The 12,302-nt window shown below is 41.5% G+C and overlaps 1 protein-coding gene across 1 annotated transcript in view; it reads right to left on the reverse strand.

Moving 5' to 3' along the window:
• The window catches only part of NPHP4 (nephrocystin 4), a 203,176-nt gene that overhangs the window by 14,494 nt on the left and 176,380 nt on the right, over nucleotides 1–12,302 (reverse strand). Inside the window, exons 23-26 of the mRNA XM_018576510.1 lie at nucleotides 10,594–10,671; nucleotides 9,575–9,731; nucleotides 8,807–8,892; nucleotides 4,477–4,562 (exon numbers count right to left, since the gene is read on the reverse strand). Coding sequence (XP_018432012.1) covers nucleotides 4,477–4,562; nucleotides 8,807–8,892; nucleotides 9,575–9,731; nucleotides 10,594–10,671 — 407 coding nt within the window. The remainder of the gene's footprint in view (nucleotides 1–4,476; nucleotides 4,563–8,806; nucleotides 8,893–9,574; nucleotides 9,732–10,593; nucleotides 10,672–12,302) is intronic.

Consider the following 12,302-nt stretch of genomic DNA (forward strand, 5'->3'; position numbering starts at 1 on the left):
GAAAGGGGAGACAGCACATTACTTTTGTGAGACTTTGCCCAAGATATCCCTATTTAATGGAAATTGGATGCAGACAATAAAAAAAAAATATATGAATATGCCGTGCGCTGGGAAAAATACAGAGGCAGGCCTTGAAATATCAATAAATTCATTTGTAAGCTGAAAATATTTAGCGGTCACAGAAATAAATATGGCCACCACTATAGATCAATAGGAAGGGTGCGCATAGGGACGGCCACCATCAGGATCAGGAATACAGTGTTACAGATGAGATTAGTATTCAGAGTGTACAGAAAATAAGGGTGTCTTTAGGGCTACAGAAAAGAACTTTAAGGGATCATTCACACGGTCGTGAAGGTTCGCTTGTGCGTGTGACCGTATGTAATTGCGTGCAGCCGCGTCCTCCCATAGGGAATTACAAAAATGGGTCTTTTTTAGGGCTGGAGCTAACGATTATTTTCATAATCGATTAATTGCCCGATTATTTTTTCAACGAATCGATTGGTTGCATAAAAAAAAAACCTCTTCTCTCTTTCCCCCAACCAACTAACCAATAATGAGAATAGTTGCCAACTAATCTCATAATCAATTGTTATTGACTTATTCGATTAGTTGTTGCAGCCCTAGTCTTTTTATGGGCGTGCACACCATACAGATACGCCCATCTTAATGAGCCCTAAAGGTTCATATAGAGGTTTTCTTTTCTTACTTGAATCTTAAAAAGTGTCAACAAAATCCATTAAAAAAAAAAAGTTATTTTTAATAAAATAAATAAGTATTGCATAAAAATATCTAACATCTATAACTCTACGGCCAACAGATCCAAACAAAAGCCTAATAGCAGCGTGACAGCAGCAAGCAGAGATAGGACCTCATCTTTTCTTCTGCTGCTCCTTCACGGTCCAATTACAAGCTGGGGTCAGGTCAACAACACAGCTGTGCTGACTGGCTGGAGTGTGCAAATCTCAGGACTGGAGAGACAGAAATCCAAATTCGTTTGGCAGGTAAAACCGGTCTCCCTATGTGTATTTTACCTAAATTTATCTTTTATCTTTTTTTTTTCTGCTGTCTGGTGTTCAGAAAACAGATTTGCTGTAAAAGAGCAGGGGAGATCAGACTACAAACAGCTAAATTATTCACAGAAAAGAAACCCCCCTCCGCTGCCTTTTCTTTCCTAGCAGATGCAGGACCATGTTAACTTGTCAACTTTTCAGTCAACTTTCTTATTAGCAAAACTATGGGTTTCATTTGTAACTGAGAGCAGATATCACCATCTGCTCTCTGTTCCATTCCACTGCACTATGCACATTACGGACTGCAGTTATAAAATATTGACTGCAATGTATATAGCCTGTAACTTTAACTGGTCACATGACTGGGCCCTCCCCCCAGTTTTTTTCTCTCTTCTTAATGTGACTCAAACGTCACTCTTTCTTATTGCACTCCGCCAGTAAAAAGCACATTTGTTAAGCACATTGGGTGGAATTTATCAAAACTGGAGCAGTTGTGCATGGCAACCAATACGCTTCTCTCTTCAGTTTGTTCAGTTAAGATTTGACAATGAAAGAGAGAAGCTGATTGGTTGCCCTGCACAACTGCTCCAGGTTTAGATAAATTCCCTTCATAATTTTTTTTTTAAAGCAGCATTATGGCGGCAGTACATGCATACTGCTACTTAACAAATACCCCTAAGTGTCAGTGATGATGCTTCTGGTATCAAATTTTTTTTGTAAAATACACATTTAAAAATATCAATTAAAATTATTTAAAAATAATTTTAAAGGCTTGTACAGATAAAAAAAAAATTGTTTTAATTTGACCAAAAGCCTGGCCAAAAAAAAGTCTTTAAAGGGAACACACACTGCTTGACCAAAAAAAAGTTAACCCCTGGATTTAGCTAAGGAGATAGGTCAGAGCCTTCCATTGGATAATAGGTCTCAGCAATGTTATGTGCCCAAATAATGAGGTCAGCTGTTACCTGGATATACAGAATGACCAGGTTTTTAAAAATATTTTGTTATTTTGTTTTTGACTGCCTTTAGCTTTGATTACGGCAAATCTTCGTCTTGGCATTGTTTCGATAATCCAATGTCACAACATTTATTTCCATCCAGAGTTGCATTAATTTTTCCCCAAGATCTTGTCGTGATGATGGGAGAGTCGGAGCACTGTGTAAAGTCTTCTCCAGACATCCCAAAGATTCTCAATGGGGTTAAGGTCTGGACTCTGTGGTGGCCAATCCATGTGTGACAATGATGTCTCATGCTCCCTGAACCTCTCTCTCACAATCTGAGCCCGATGAATCCTGGCATTGTCATCTTGGAATATGCCCAATGTGTCATCACGGAAGAAAAAAATCTATTGCTGGAAAAACCTTTCAGTATATTTAGGTATCAGCTGACCACGTTTTTTGGGCACATAACATTGCTGAGCCTAGACCTATTGTCCAATTGAAGGCTCTGACCTATCTCCTTAGCTAAATCCAGGAGGTGACTTTTTTTGGCCAGGCAGTGTATGTTCCCGTTAAAGAAAAGGATGCTAGGTGCAAGCACTGCGGGTCCCTCAGATTAGCAGGTGATGTTAGTTTCTCAACAATTTTTGTCCAGAAATGTTTACTTGAAGTTCTCCATTTCTCTTTACTTTTCCCTGCAAACTCTATTTAATGGCCAGTTATTCCACGTCTAAGTGTTAAAGTTATCATTTGGGCTATTTTCTCTGTTGTGTCCTGCAGTCTGTTATTTTCAGAAGTGCTTTGTGTCCTGAACGGATTTCTAAATATCAACCTTTACTTTAAGTAGAAACATAAAAGTTTACAAGGGCAACACAAAACAAGAAAGTAGTAAAACCTATGATCCAGACAAAAGGTCAACCTAGTTATCTACTTTTAAACTCTGAAAGCTGTGCCAAGAAAAGTCAGAGAGAGAACAAAGGACGAGTCACCAGTATTGCCTGTGATCTCCCTGCAGTTGATCTTTCCCTATTACTGACCAACCAGATGTTGTTCCGCACTGTGCCTCTGTACAGAGGTGGCCATCTTGGAAGAGGCAAGGCTTTTCTTCCTCATGTCAGAGCTTTCGGCCAACTCAAAGAGTGCCACAGTAGGGAAATCACCAAATCTCACGAGACTAACAGCTGGGAACAGCGGTGCCTTAGATGATCCCACACTGCAGATATATAGCTATGAAGCTGTTTCAGCAACAATGCCTAGACCCCCTCACATACCAGAAAGGGCACTGCAATTTTTCAGGAGGAATTCCAGACAAACGATATGTTTTTCAGGATACTCCTTAGCCACAATAAATGCTTCTAGATGTTGCCTGTAACATAGAAAATCTATACTCTTTGAGTTCTGGTCCACACTTAAGGTTAGTCCATCCCAAAATAAATATATAAGTTACAGGTGGTTGCTGGTGAGCTGGATTGGAAACTCTGTCAGGGGTTTAGCAGGGAAATGGTCCTAATACAATTCCAAGAGCTGCAGCAGGAGGGTGGTGCAGTGAACTCAAGTAGAGAAACCTCAGTGTTTAGGTTCCTGGGCCATTCAAACGAGGAGCAGGATCACCTGAGGTATCAAGTCTTGGAAAAGAACAATAAACCAAAATAAGTACAATATTTAGCAGCTTTTATGTTTATTCAAAACTCCACTCTCTTTAATCCTCAAAACCACGGAACCTTGGCAATGCTGGAGGTGTTCATCACTTGGTAATGATATAGCTCATTCCCTACTCAGTGGATAAACTCACTGGTTTTCCTGGAGTCTGCACATTTTCTTGTCAAACCCCTCTAGGTTGGCACTGCTAACCCTTACTGACTGATGATGGTGTGGAGATGGAGATTTCTTCAGGAGTAATGACACTAAATGACATCAGTCAGCGGTTAGGCAGCTATAACAGCAGTAAAATCTGCCCCACCAGTGGCTATTAGAATGCAGTCCATAATGACTTCACCAGGTGAGTATTGGATTTGTCTGGTATAATAATGAACTCATTATGTACAAAATGGTTTAAGAGTCCATTTACCACTTTACCATAAGTGGCCCCTTATAAAGTAAGCCCTCGCTCAAAGACAGCACCATCTCCCTTCTATTGGGTGACTTCCTCGCAGGATCCATTGGAGATAGTTCTTTAAAGGTTCACAGGGGGATAAGTAATTAGAACCTCCATCCCTGTGATGTAAATTACCTAATTAAAAAGTAGTATATTTTCTTATTAGATGTTTTTCCCAATGAGGAAGTATAGTACTTCCATATAATGGTAGTGATGTCCCACAGGAGTCACGCTGATTATAGCCTCCTGCACCCTCCCACTGATCATGTCCTTGTGTTCTCCAGGGCAAGTAACTCCAGCAGATGCCTACCTCAAAAACATGGAAATCTGTAGTCATGCAGTCTCAAATTATTTCCCCTCTGAATCCCAAAAACAAGCAGTGGTTACATAAAAAGTGTGAGAATTATCAATAGCACTTAGGATGACTTACGTATAAATAACAATAAAGAACTTCTTAATCTGCGGGCTGGGCCCTCCAGCAACTTTCACAAACACATCTTGGGGTTCTCCATGACCCTAGAAAATTAGAAGAAAGAAAAACAGAATGACCTTGACGCAAATTGTCCTTTTTGGCTGCATGCATTGCAGCCAATTGTTAACATCTGTACTGCCCAATAGCCATTAAAAGCACATAAATCTGGTGGAGATGCCACTTCTGGAGTCTCCAGCAAAGAAGCCAGCATGTGATCAGTTTTGGGTTGATTTGGCCATTAGAGGACAGTTGTTATTTGTATCACCTGTTGATCACAATAGACTTCCATAGAGCTGTCTCCAATACAGGAAACACATGGGATTGAGCCCCAAAGATGTGAATGGGGATCAACTGTGCAAGGTAGGCAAAACATTTCAGGCAGCTACATATCTGGGGCAGGGGTGGCGAAATGGACAACTCTACTTTAAAGAACAACTGTGATTGACTCTTACAATGGGGCTTCCTCTGCACTGCAAGGGTTAATTGCTCGTTTTTGCCTAGAGTCAAAAATAACAAAGTTATACTCACCCGAACCACTGAGCTGGCTGGCTGTGACAGTGCTCCATCCTGCCTGTCCCATCCTCCTCTGCAGTGACAGAATGTGATGTCTCAGGGACCTTAGACCCCTGCAGTAGAGGGGGAGAGAGACTCCAGGGACCGATCTAAGAGCATGCCAGCTCAGGGGATCGGGTGAGTATAACTTTTTTTATTATTGACCCTAGGCAAAAACAAAAACTAAACCCTTGTAGTGGGAGGTAGCCCCACTGCAAGGGTTAATAACATTTTTACCCGGAGGTCTGCTTTAAAGCTCAACTGATTCAGTTAAATCAGCTGAATACATTCCAGGTGAATAGATCTGTTAGTTCGACTTAAGGCAAAATGGCTGTCCACAAAATTGCCGCTTCTCCCTATATGAAGCAGGCTCGCTACCATTTCCAAGGACCCTTCCAAGGTTAACCATTGAAAATGCATTCATTGATTAAAATACAGATTTGTTACATCATCACGGCATACAAAGTAGCACAAACATTTACAATTTGTTCTGCATAACAAAGAAATCGTATTCATTTATAACCGGTGAAATAAAACCATTGCTGGGATCAGCGCTCAGCCACCCGGCGTGTGATTGTGATGCTGATTGGAAGTGTAGTTAGAAGATTAGGACAAGCTACAAGATAAAATGGTGTAATTATTCCAGGTGTCACCATGCATTGTGTCAGCAACCGTTCTCTGCAGACAAGTGACTAAATGATTCGCCCGGACTTCCATGGAAAAAATGTCAGAAGAAATATAACCTGTAATTCACACAGAGCAACCGCGAGTGAAATTTAAAGGGATGGCTCCAGCAAAAAAGAAATGAAACCACTCTCAGATCATTATCCTGATGAGGCAAAGCAAAGATGAAGACGATACCTTGAGATATGTTCCTTGAGAACAAGTCATCATTGACCATTCCCATTTTCCCATATGTCTATCTAGACAGGTTGCCTTGAAGCTGAATTCCAGGCAAACAGCTAAAAATACCATTGAAATGTACAAATCTGAACTAACGTCTGCAAAGGATTTGTGATTCTGTACAGTCGCTTTTGAAATTCATACACCTATGTGAGACAGCACAGCCACGAGGGTGACAACACTTTATCTGCCAAAGTCTAATTGATATCTTACACCTTTATTCCTCTTTGTCTGGTACTGCTGTATGTTATGAACTGTTGGTGGATTTATTGAAGTGCCTTTAGATAATTTTTACACTTCCAGTCTTTCTGCTCCTCACCAGTGGAGAATATGTTCAGTATATTCACATCACTGCTTGTGACATATGCTAGCGATGCAGAACTACAGCACCCAGCATCCTCTGCGTTATGAGGGCATGGCTTTAGTTGGGCTGATTATAGTGCTCTCACCTCTTTCTTTTCACTTTTCCTCCAAATCATTGGATTCAGGTGTTCCATGAAACTTCCTTGCTACTAAATATTCCACGTTCACCTGTTAGTGGTATTATAACAAAGTGGAAGCAACTGGGAACAACAGCAACTCAGCCACGAAGTGGTAGGCCACGTAAAATGACAGAGCGGGGTCAGCACATGCTGAAGCGCACAGTGCGCAGAAGTCGCCAACTGTCAGAAGTCCATAGCTACAGACCTCCGAACTTCGTGTGGCCTTCAGATTGGCACAACAACAGTGCGTAGAGAGCTTCATGGAATGGGTTTCCATGGCCGAGCAGCTGCATCCAAGCCTTACATCACCAAGTGCAATGCAAAGCGTCGGATGCAGCGGTGTAAAGCACGCCGCCACTGGACTCTAGAGAAGTGGAGACGTGTTCTCTGGAGTGACCAATCACGCTTCTCTGTCTGGCAATCCGATGGACGTGTCTGGGTTTGTCGGTTGCCAGGAGAACGGTACTTGCCTGACTGCATTGTGCCAAGTGTAAAGTTTGGTGGAGGGGGGATTATGGGGTGGGGTTGTTTTTCAGGGGTTGGGCTTGGCCCCTTAGTTCCAGTGAAGGGAACTCTTAAGGCATCAGCATACCAAGACATTTTGGACAATTTCATGCTCCCAACTTTGTGGGAACAGTTTGTGGATGGCCCCTTCCTGTTCCAACATGACTGCGCACCAGTGCACAAAGCAAGGTCCATAAAGACATGGATGAGCGAGTTTGGGGTGGAGGAACTTGACTGGCCTGCACAGAGTCCTGACCTCAACCCGATAGAACACCTTTAGGATGAATTAGAGCGGAGACTGCGAGCCCGGCCTTCTCGTCTAACATTAGTACCTGACCTCACAAATGCGCTTCTGGAAGAATGGTCAAACATTGTCATAGACACACTTCTAAACCTTGTGGGCGCCTTCCAAGAAAAGTTGAAGCGGTTATAGATGCAAAGGGCAGGCCAACTCAATATTGAACCCTACGGACTAAGACTGGGATGCCATTAAAGTTCATGTGCATGTAAAGGCAGGTGTCCCAATATTTTTAGTAATATAGCATATATATATATATATATAATTTATGTTATTGAATATTCTATTTAATTTTGCCTTGCTAAGCCTTTTTTAAGTTTGGGGTGTGTAGCATACACTTGTTGCTGATCAGTTATTGTAGCTGCCCTTTCTACACAGCATGTTGCTGCATTGCTGTGCGGTAACTAGTGTACATCAGAGACACCACACATACCCCCCATCCCCATAGTTTCAGTAAAAGCTAGACATTTCATTCACCTCCCGATAAAATACTACAATAAAAGGGCAGGTCTAAAATCAGGGGCGGAGGTGCTGCACATGGTGGTAGAAAGGGGCGAGCAGGAATTGCAGTACATAGCAGTGGTAGGGCTGCGTGAACTGGAAGTACGGCACGAGTGCCTTTTGTTTCCTACTGGTCATTGACCAATACACAGCACACCCAGCAGATAATTGACTGACTGACAAAACCTTCCTACCTATCTACATCCTCCCAGACGGCTTCTTAGCCCCCTATGTGATAGCAACAGAGTTAAGCGTAAAAAGAAAAAACTTTTTAAAAAAATGAGTCACATAAAATGTTTTTTTTTTTTTTAAATGTTTAAAGTCCCCCCATATACATACACATGCAAACACAAACATGTGTCAGGTGCGCCTACATGACCATTAAGCCGCACATGTTACATGTCACCGCGAATGTCAGAGCGTGAGCAATAATTCTAGGGAGCTCAATCCCTGATCACGCTAAACTGAGTGGTAACATTTTTTAAAGCGTTGCCTATGGACAATTTTGGGTATAGCAGTTTTTTTTCAATTTCGCGGGCGCACGCAATTTTAAGGCTTGAAATGTTTTGTGTCTATTTACCCGACGTGACCCCATCTTTTATATTTATAAATGTCTAATTACATAATGTAGGAAAAACTGTTATGTTTTTTAAAATCTTCTGTCATTTTTTCTTCATTTAGTAAAAAATAAAAACCCCTGTGGTGATTAAATACCACCAAAAGAAAGCTCTATTTGTCCCCAAAAAAATACATACAATGAATTTCAGTACAGTATTGCATGATGGAATAAATGTGAGTCAAAGTACCACAGTGCTGAATACTGAAAAATGGCTGGGACAAGAAGGCGGTTTCACACCCTGGTACATGTCCCTCATGGCAGTGACTCGCTTCCTATGCCACATTTATTAGCTCCACAAAAGGAATGAATTGAAAATTTTAAAATCTGCCCCCCCCACAGACTTTAGTTGGGTACTGCGAAAAGTTCAGATTTTTACTATCAGAATATTTCCAATGACACTCATTCAGAACACTGAGGACCTATAGTTACCAGTTTCTTTGTATCACAGATAATGTTGGGGTCACTGCAGCGTACAAACAGTTCTGGCTCCCCTCCTGGTGTTCCAACCGGAGCTCCTGGAACAAAAACATTTTAGATTTGCATGTTTCAGTACAACAATCAATACAAACACTGCAATAAAATGACCTGATTACCACCACACCCTTCAGTATATCATTGTGCGACCCTGCTCTTTGCAGAAAAAGGTCCCGGCTGCACCCAGCTCCTATTGCATATGCGTACAGCTTGGCGCTGCATGGCCTTTGCAGGAAAAAGTCTCAGCCAGGCCATGCTAATACCGCACACTCATGAATGGAAGTTCAAGTTGTTAGTCTATGGGCAGGCGGATGTAAATAGATGTGTGTCCATTTACATCTGATTAGATCTGCTGTTTTCCATTTTTTGGCCCTAAACGTGACAGATCGGAGGTAAACAAATATAAAACGACACACAATCCGTTGCCCATAGATTTCACATGGGTCCGTTCAGCTCCGTGGAGTAAAAACATATGCACACGAATGTTATGTTCGACTTAGCAGGGGATCTGTTCATGGATCCCCTGCTGAGTGGAACAGACTCCGTGTGTGAAAGGATCCTACATTTATTTACACTGGTTTAATAAACATCTGCATTATATTTTTTATTATGAGTTGACAAATGGACAAAAATTTACATATTCTGAGTTATTACCTCAATGGCATTAAAAAAACATTCAACCCTTGTTTAAAAAGCGAGGAGACGTCATCTATATACCCATACCTGGAAGGGAATACCATGGTGGTAGCCGGATGGACTTTTTCAAGAACGTCAACTCTGGGTGATAGAATCGGAATGTCTGATCGACAACATGCGGTTGAGGTTCCACATTCACCCGAAGAATGGCAATAGGCTTTTCATCTGATGTCTTAAAGGAGACCTGTTTAGAATGAACACAACCAGCAGTATTACGCAGTCTTCTGTACATCATGTAACTGGCATTTTAACGGCAAAATAAATGCATGAAATCTGCCCTTTTCGGCCACCAATGGAGACAAGCCCCAATGGAGACAAGCCCCAATGGTGGGATCTATGTTCTATCTTTATTTATTTTAGGTTACACAGAATGTAACAGAAGGGGTTGGAACGGATTAGCATATTCCCATTGCACACCATACTGGAATAGACCTTTGTTGTTGCTGTAACATTTGACAACTGGCATAGTATATAATATAAGCAGAATATGTCATCAGCCCACCACAGGAACTTCTTGTAAAGTCCAAAAGTTTATTAGGAGATTATAGCAAAGTGCAAAGTTTCAGAGTCATGCAGAAGCCCATCATCACTATGCCCGGTGAAGGGTTTTTGCATGGCTCTGAAACATTGCACTATGCTGAGTTCTCCCCAAATTTTTTGACTTTAGAACAAGATCCTGTGGTGGGCTGATGACATATTTTGCTTAGGAGAAGCTAGAACACAGAAAGATGGGTGGGGGGATTTCCAAAACTGTCAGGTGAACAGGAGCAGTATCAGGCTTTATGACAGGGACATCCAAGATATATAAATGTCAGGGGTTAACTCAGCCTACATGATTCCACTTATAAGTATAATATCACCTTTGGGTAGACTGGTCCTTTAAGAATAGATTTAGATGCCATCATTTTCAAGCAGAATGATAAAGAAATAAAGCAGGTTTTGTAAAACCACGTATGCTTGGTATATTTATATATAACATCGTTTACTAACCACGTTTCCTTGTGTATATATGTAAAACATCCTTATCCTCAGGAGCGTCACCTTACCTTAATGATTTTGGAAGACATGGTGTTGGACTTGTACTGTGACACTGTGTCCTTATGAGAACTGGAAATGCCAGGACTCTGTATCGGAAGACAAAAGAGTCACTTACACAAAGTGCATATTTCACAAGTAAAATGAGCATTATTTTGTTTTCCCCACTCACTAATTCACTAAATCTGGCAATACACTGAGTTTCTTCCCGTTCAAACCCCTGTCAGCATTATGACAACAGCATACCAAATCAGTGACTGCAGCTGATTGACTGCAGTTTTTTCTAACAGGGTGAGGGATCCCAACGCGTTGGGGGAGGCCGATGGGGCCATACACTGGTTCAAACTTCAGCAGGACCCAACTGAAATTCAACCAGTGCATAGCAAGCTTTACACACAAAGGCTAAATATATTTGTTACAATTGTATTTTTTCAGCCCAGGTGATGGCAATACATGGTGCAATTTCAGTGAGTAGGGGGGAGGCTAAAGAAAGGCCATACACAGAATCCAAATAGGGGCTTTTTGTTTGATGTCATGGTACACTGTAATCAGCCATTTCAGACTGAGAAAGGGCTGACTGCCATGTCCCCAAAATGTGATGGCTCCATTTGGTTTCCTTTTTCAGGCTTGTTTTTCCTTTATTTTCACCTGGTGGTCCTGCCAGTAACACACGTCCTGTCCTAGGGTGACAACACTTGCTCAGTACTCTAAAGAGGAGCAGCATTGTCAACCTAGGGCAAGTGTGTTAGCATTACAGAAAATCTCCAACTCCATATCATAGAGGAAGGGTTCTATAGTTCAGAGATGAACTGGACAGGATGGATAGCACTGCTTGAGATGACACTCTAAAGTGCAGACAAACCCACAGGCTTATACCTCCCCCTGTTGTCATCTCCATAAAATGGCGGGAGATATTCTGTATTCCTAGCATACTCCCTGATAACAATCCTTCAAACTACATGACATCTGTAGGAGCCCAAACTATAGTCACAGATATTGGTTGCAGGCTAGCACAATGACAGGACCTTGGAATGATAATCCAATGGGGATAAGACATTGCCTGGATGCAGGAGCTCCTATGATATAAGCCCATGACCAATATCTGTGACTACAGTTTGGGCTCCTACGGATGTTGTGTTATTACATATGTTGCAACACCTAATTTAAAGGCCCATACAAGCAGAAGAGAAGCTGTTCTACAGTAGATCTCTACGACCAAACCAGTGATTGGGTGACCAAGGACGTGCTCCCAGTGGCAATCACCCAACTCATTCCTTTCCTGAACCATGGAGGAGCGGGACTTCTTCTGTGTGTTTTCCTTACACCTCATTTAAAGGACCACATGTAATATCTTACATGCTGTCATTGTAATTATGAGTGGACACTATGTTATTATATGATATATGACTGTTGATTGTTTGTGTGTACCACTTTAAACTTCTGAATATGATTTTATTCCATGAATAGGTCCTTCTAATGTTCAGGTCTTATTGACTAATGCAAAAGTGTATTGGAGACTGCTGGTTGACAGCGTTGTTATCATCTTTTAATACACTCAGTGGTATATTTATAGATGGGAATTTACATCTAAGCTTTTAGTAATACACAAATCAATATAGTATTATTGGCAATATTCCCTTCCACCATTCCGTCCTTTTGTTTCTGCGTATGTTGCTGGGATCAGAATTGTTGCCATGCCATCATTATATATATATATATA

The sequence above is a fragment of the Nanorana parkeri genome, unplaced genomic scaffold (assembly GCF_000935625.1).
Source record: "Nanorana parkeri isolate BGI_ZX_2015 unplaced genomic scaffold, ASM93562v1 scaffold5, whole genome shotgun sequence".
NCBI lineage: Eukaryota > Metazoa > Chordata > Amphibia > Anura > Dicroglossidae > Nanorana > Nanorana parkeri.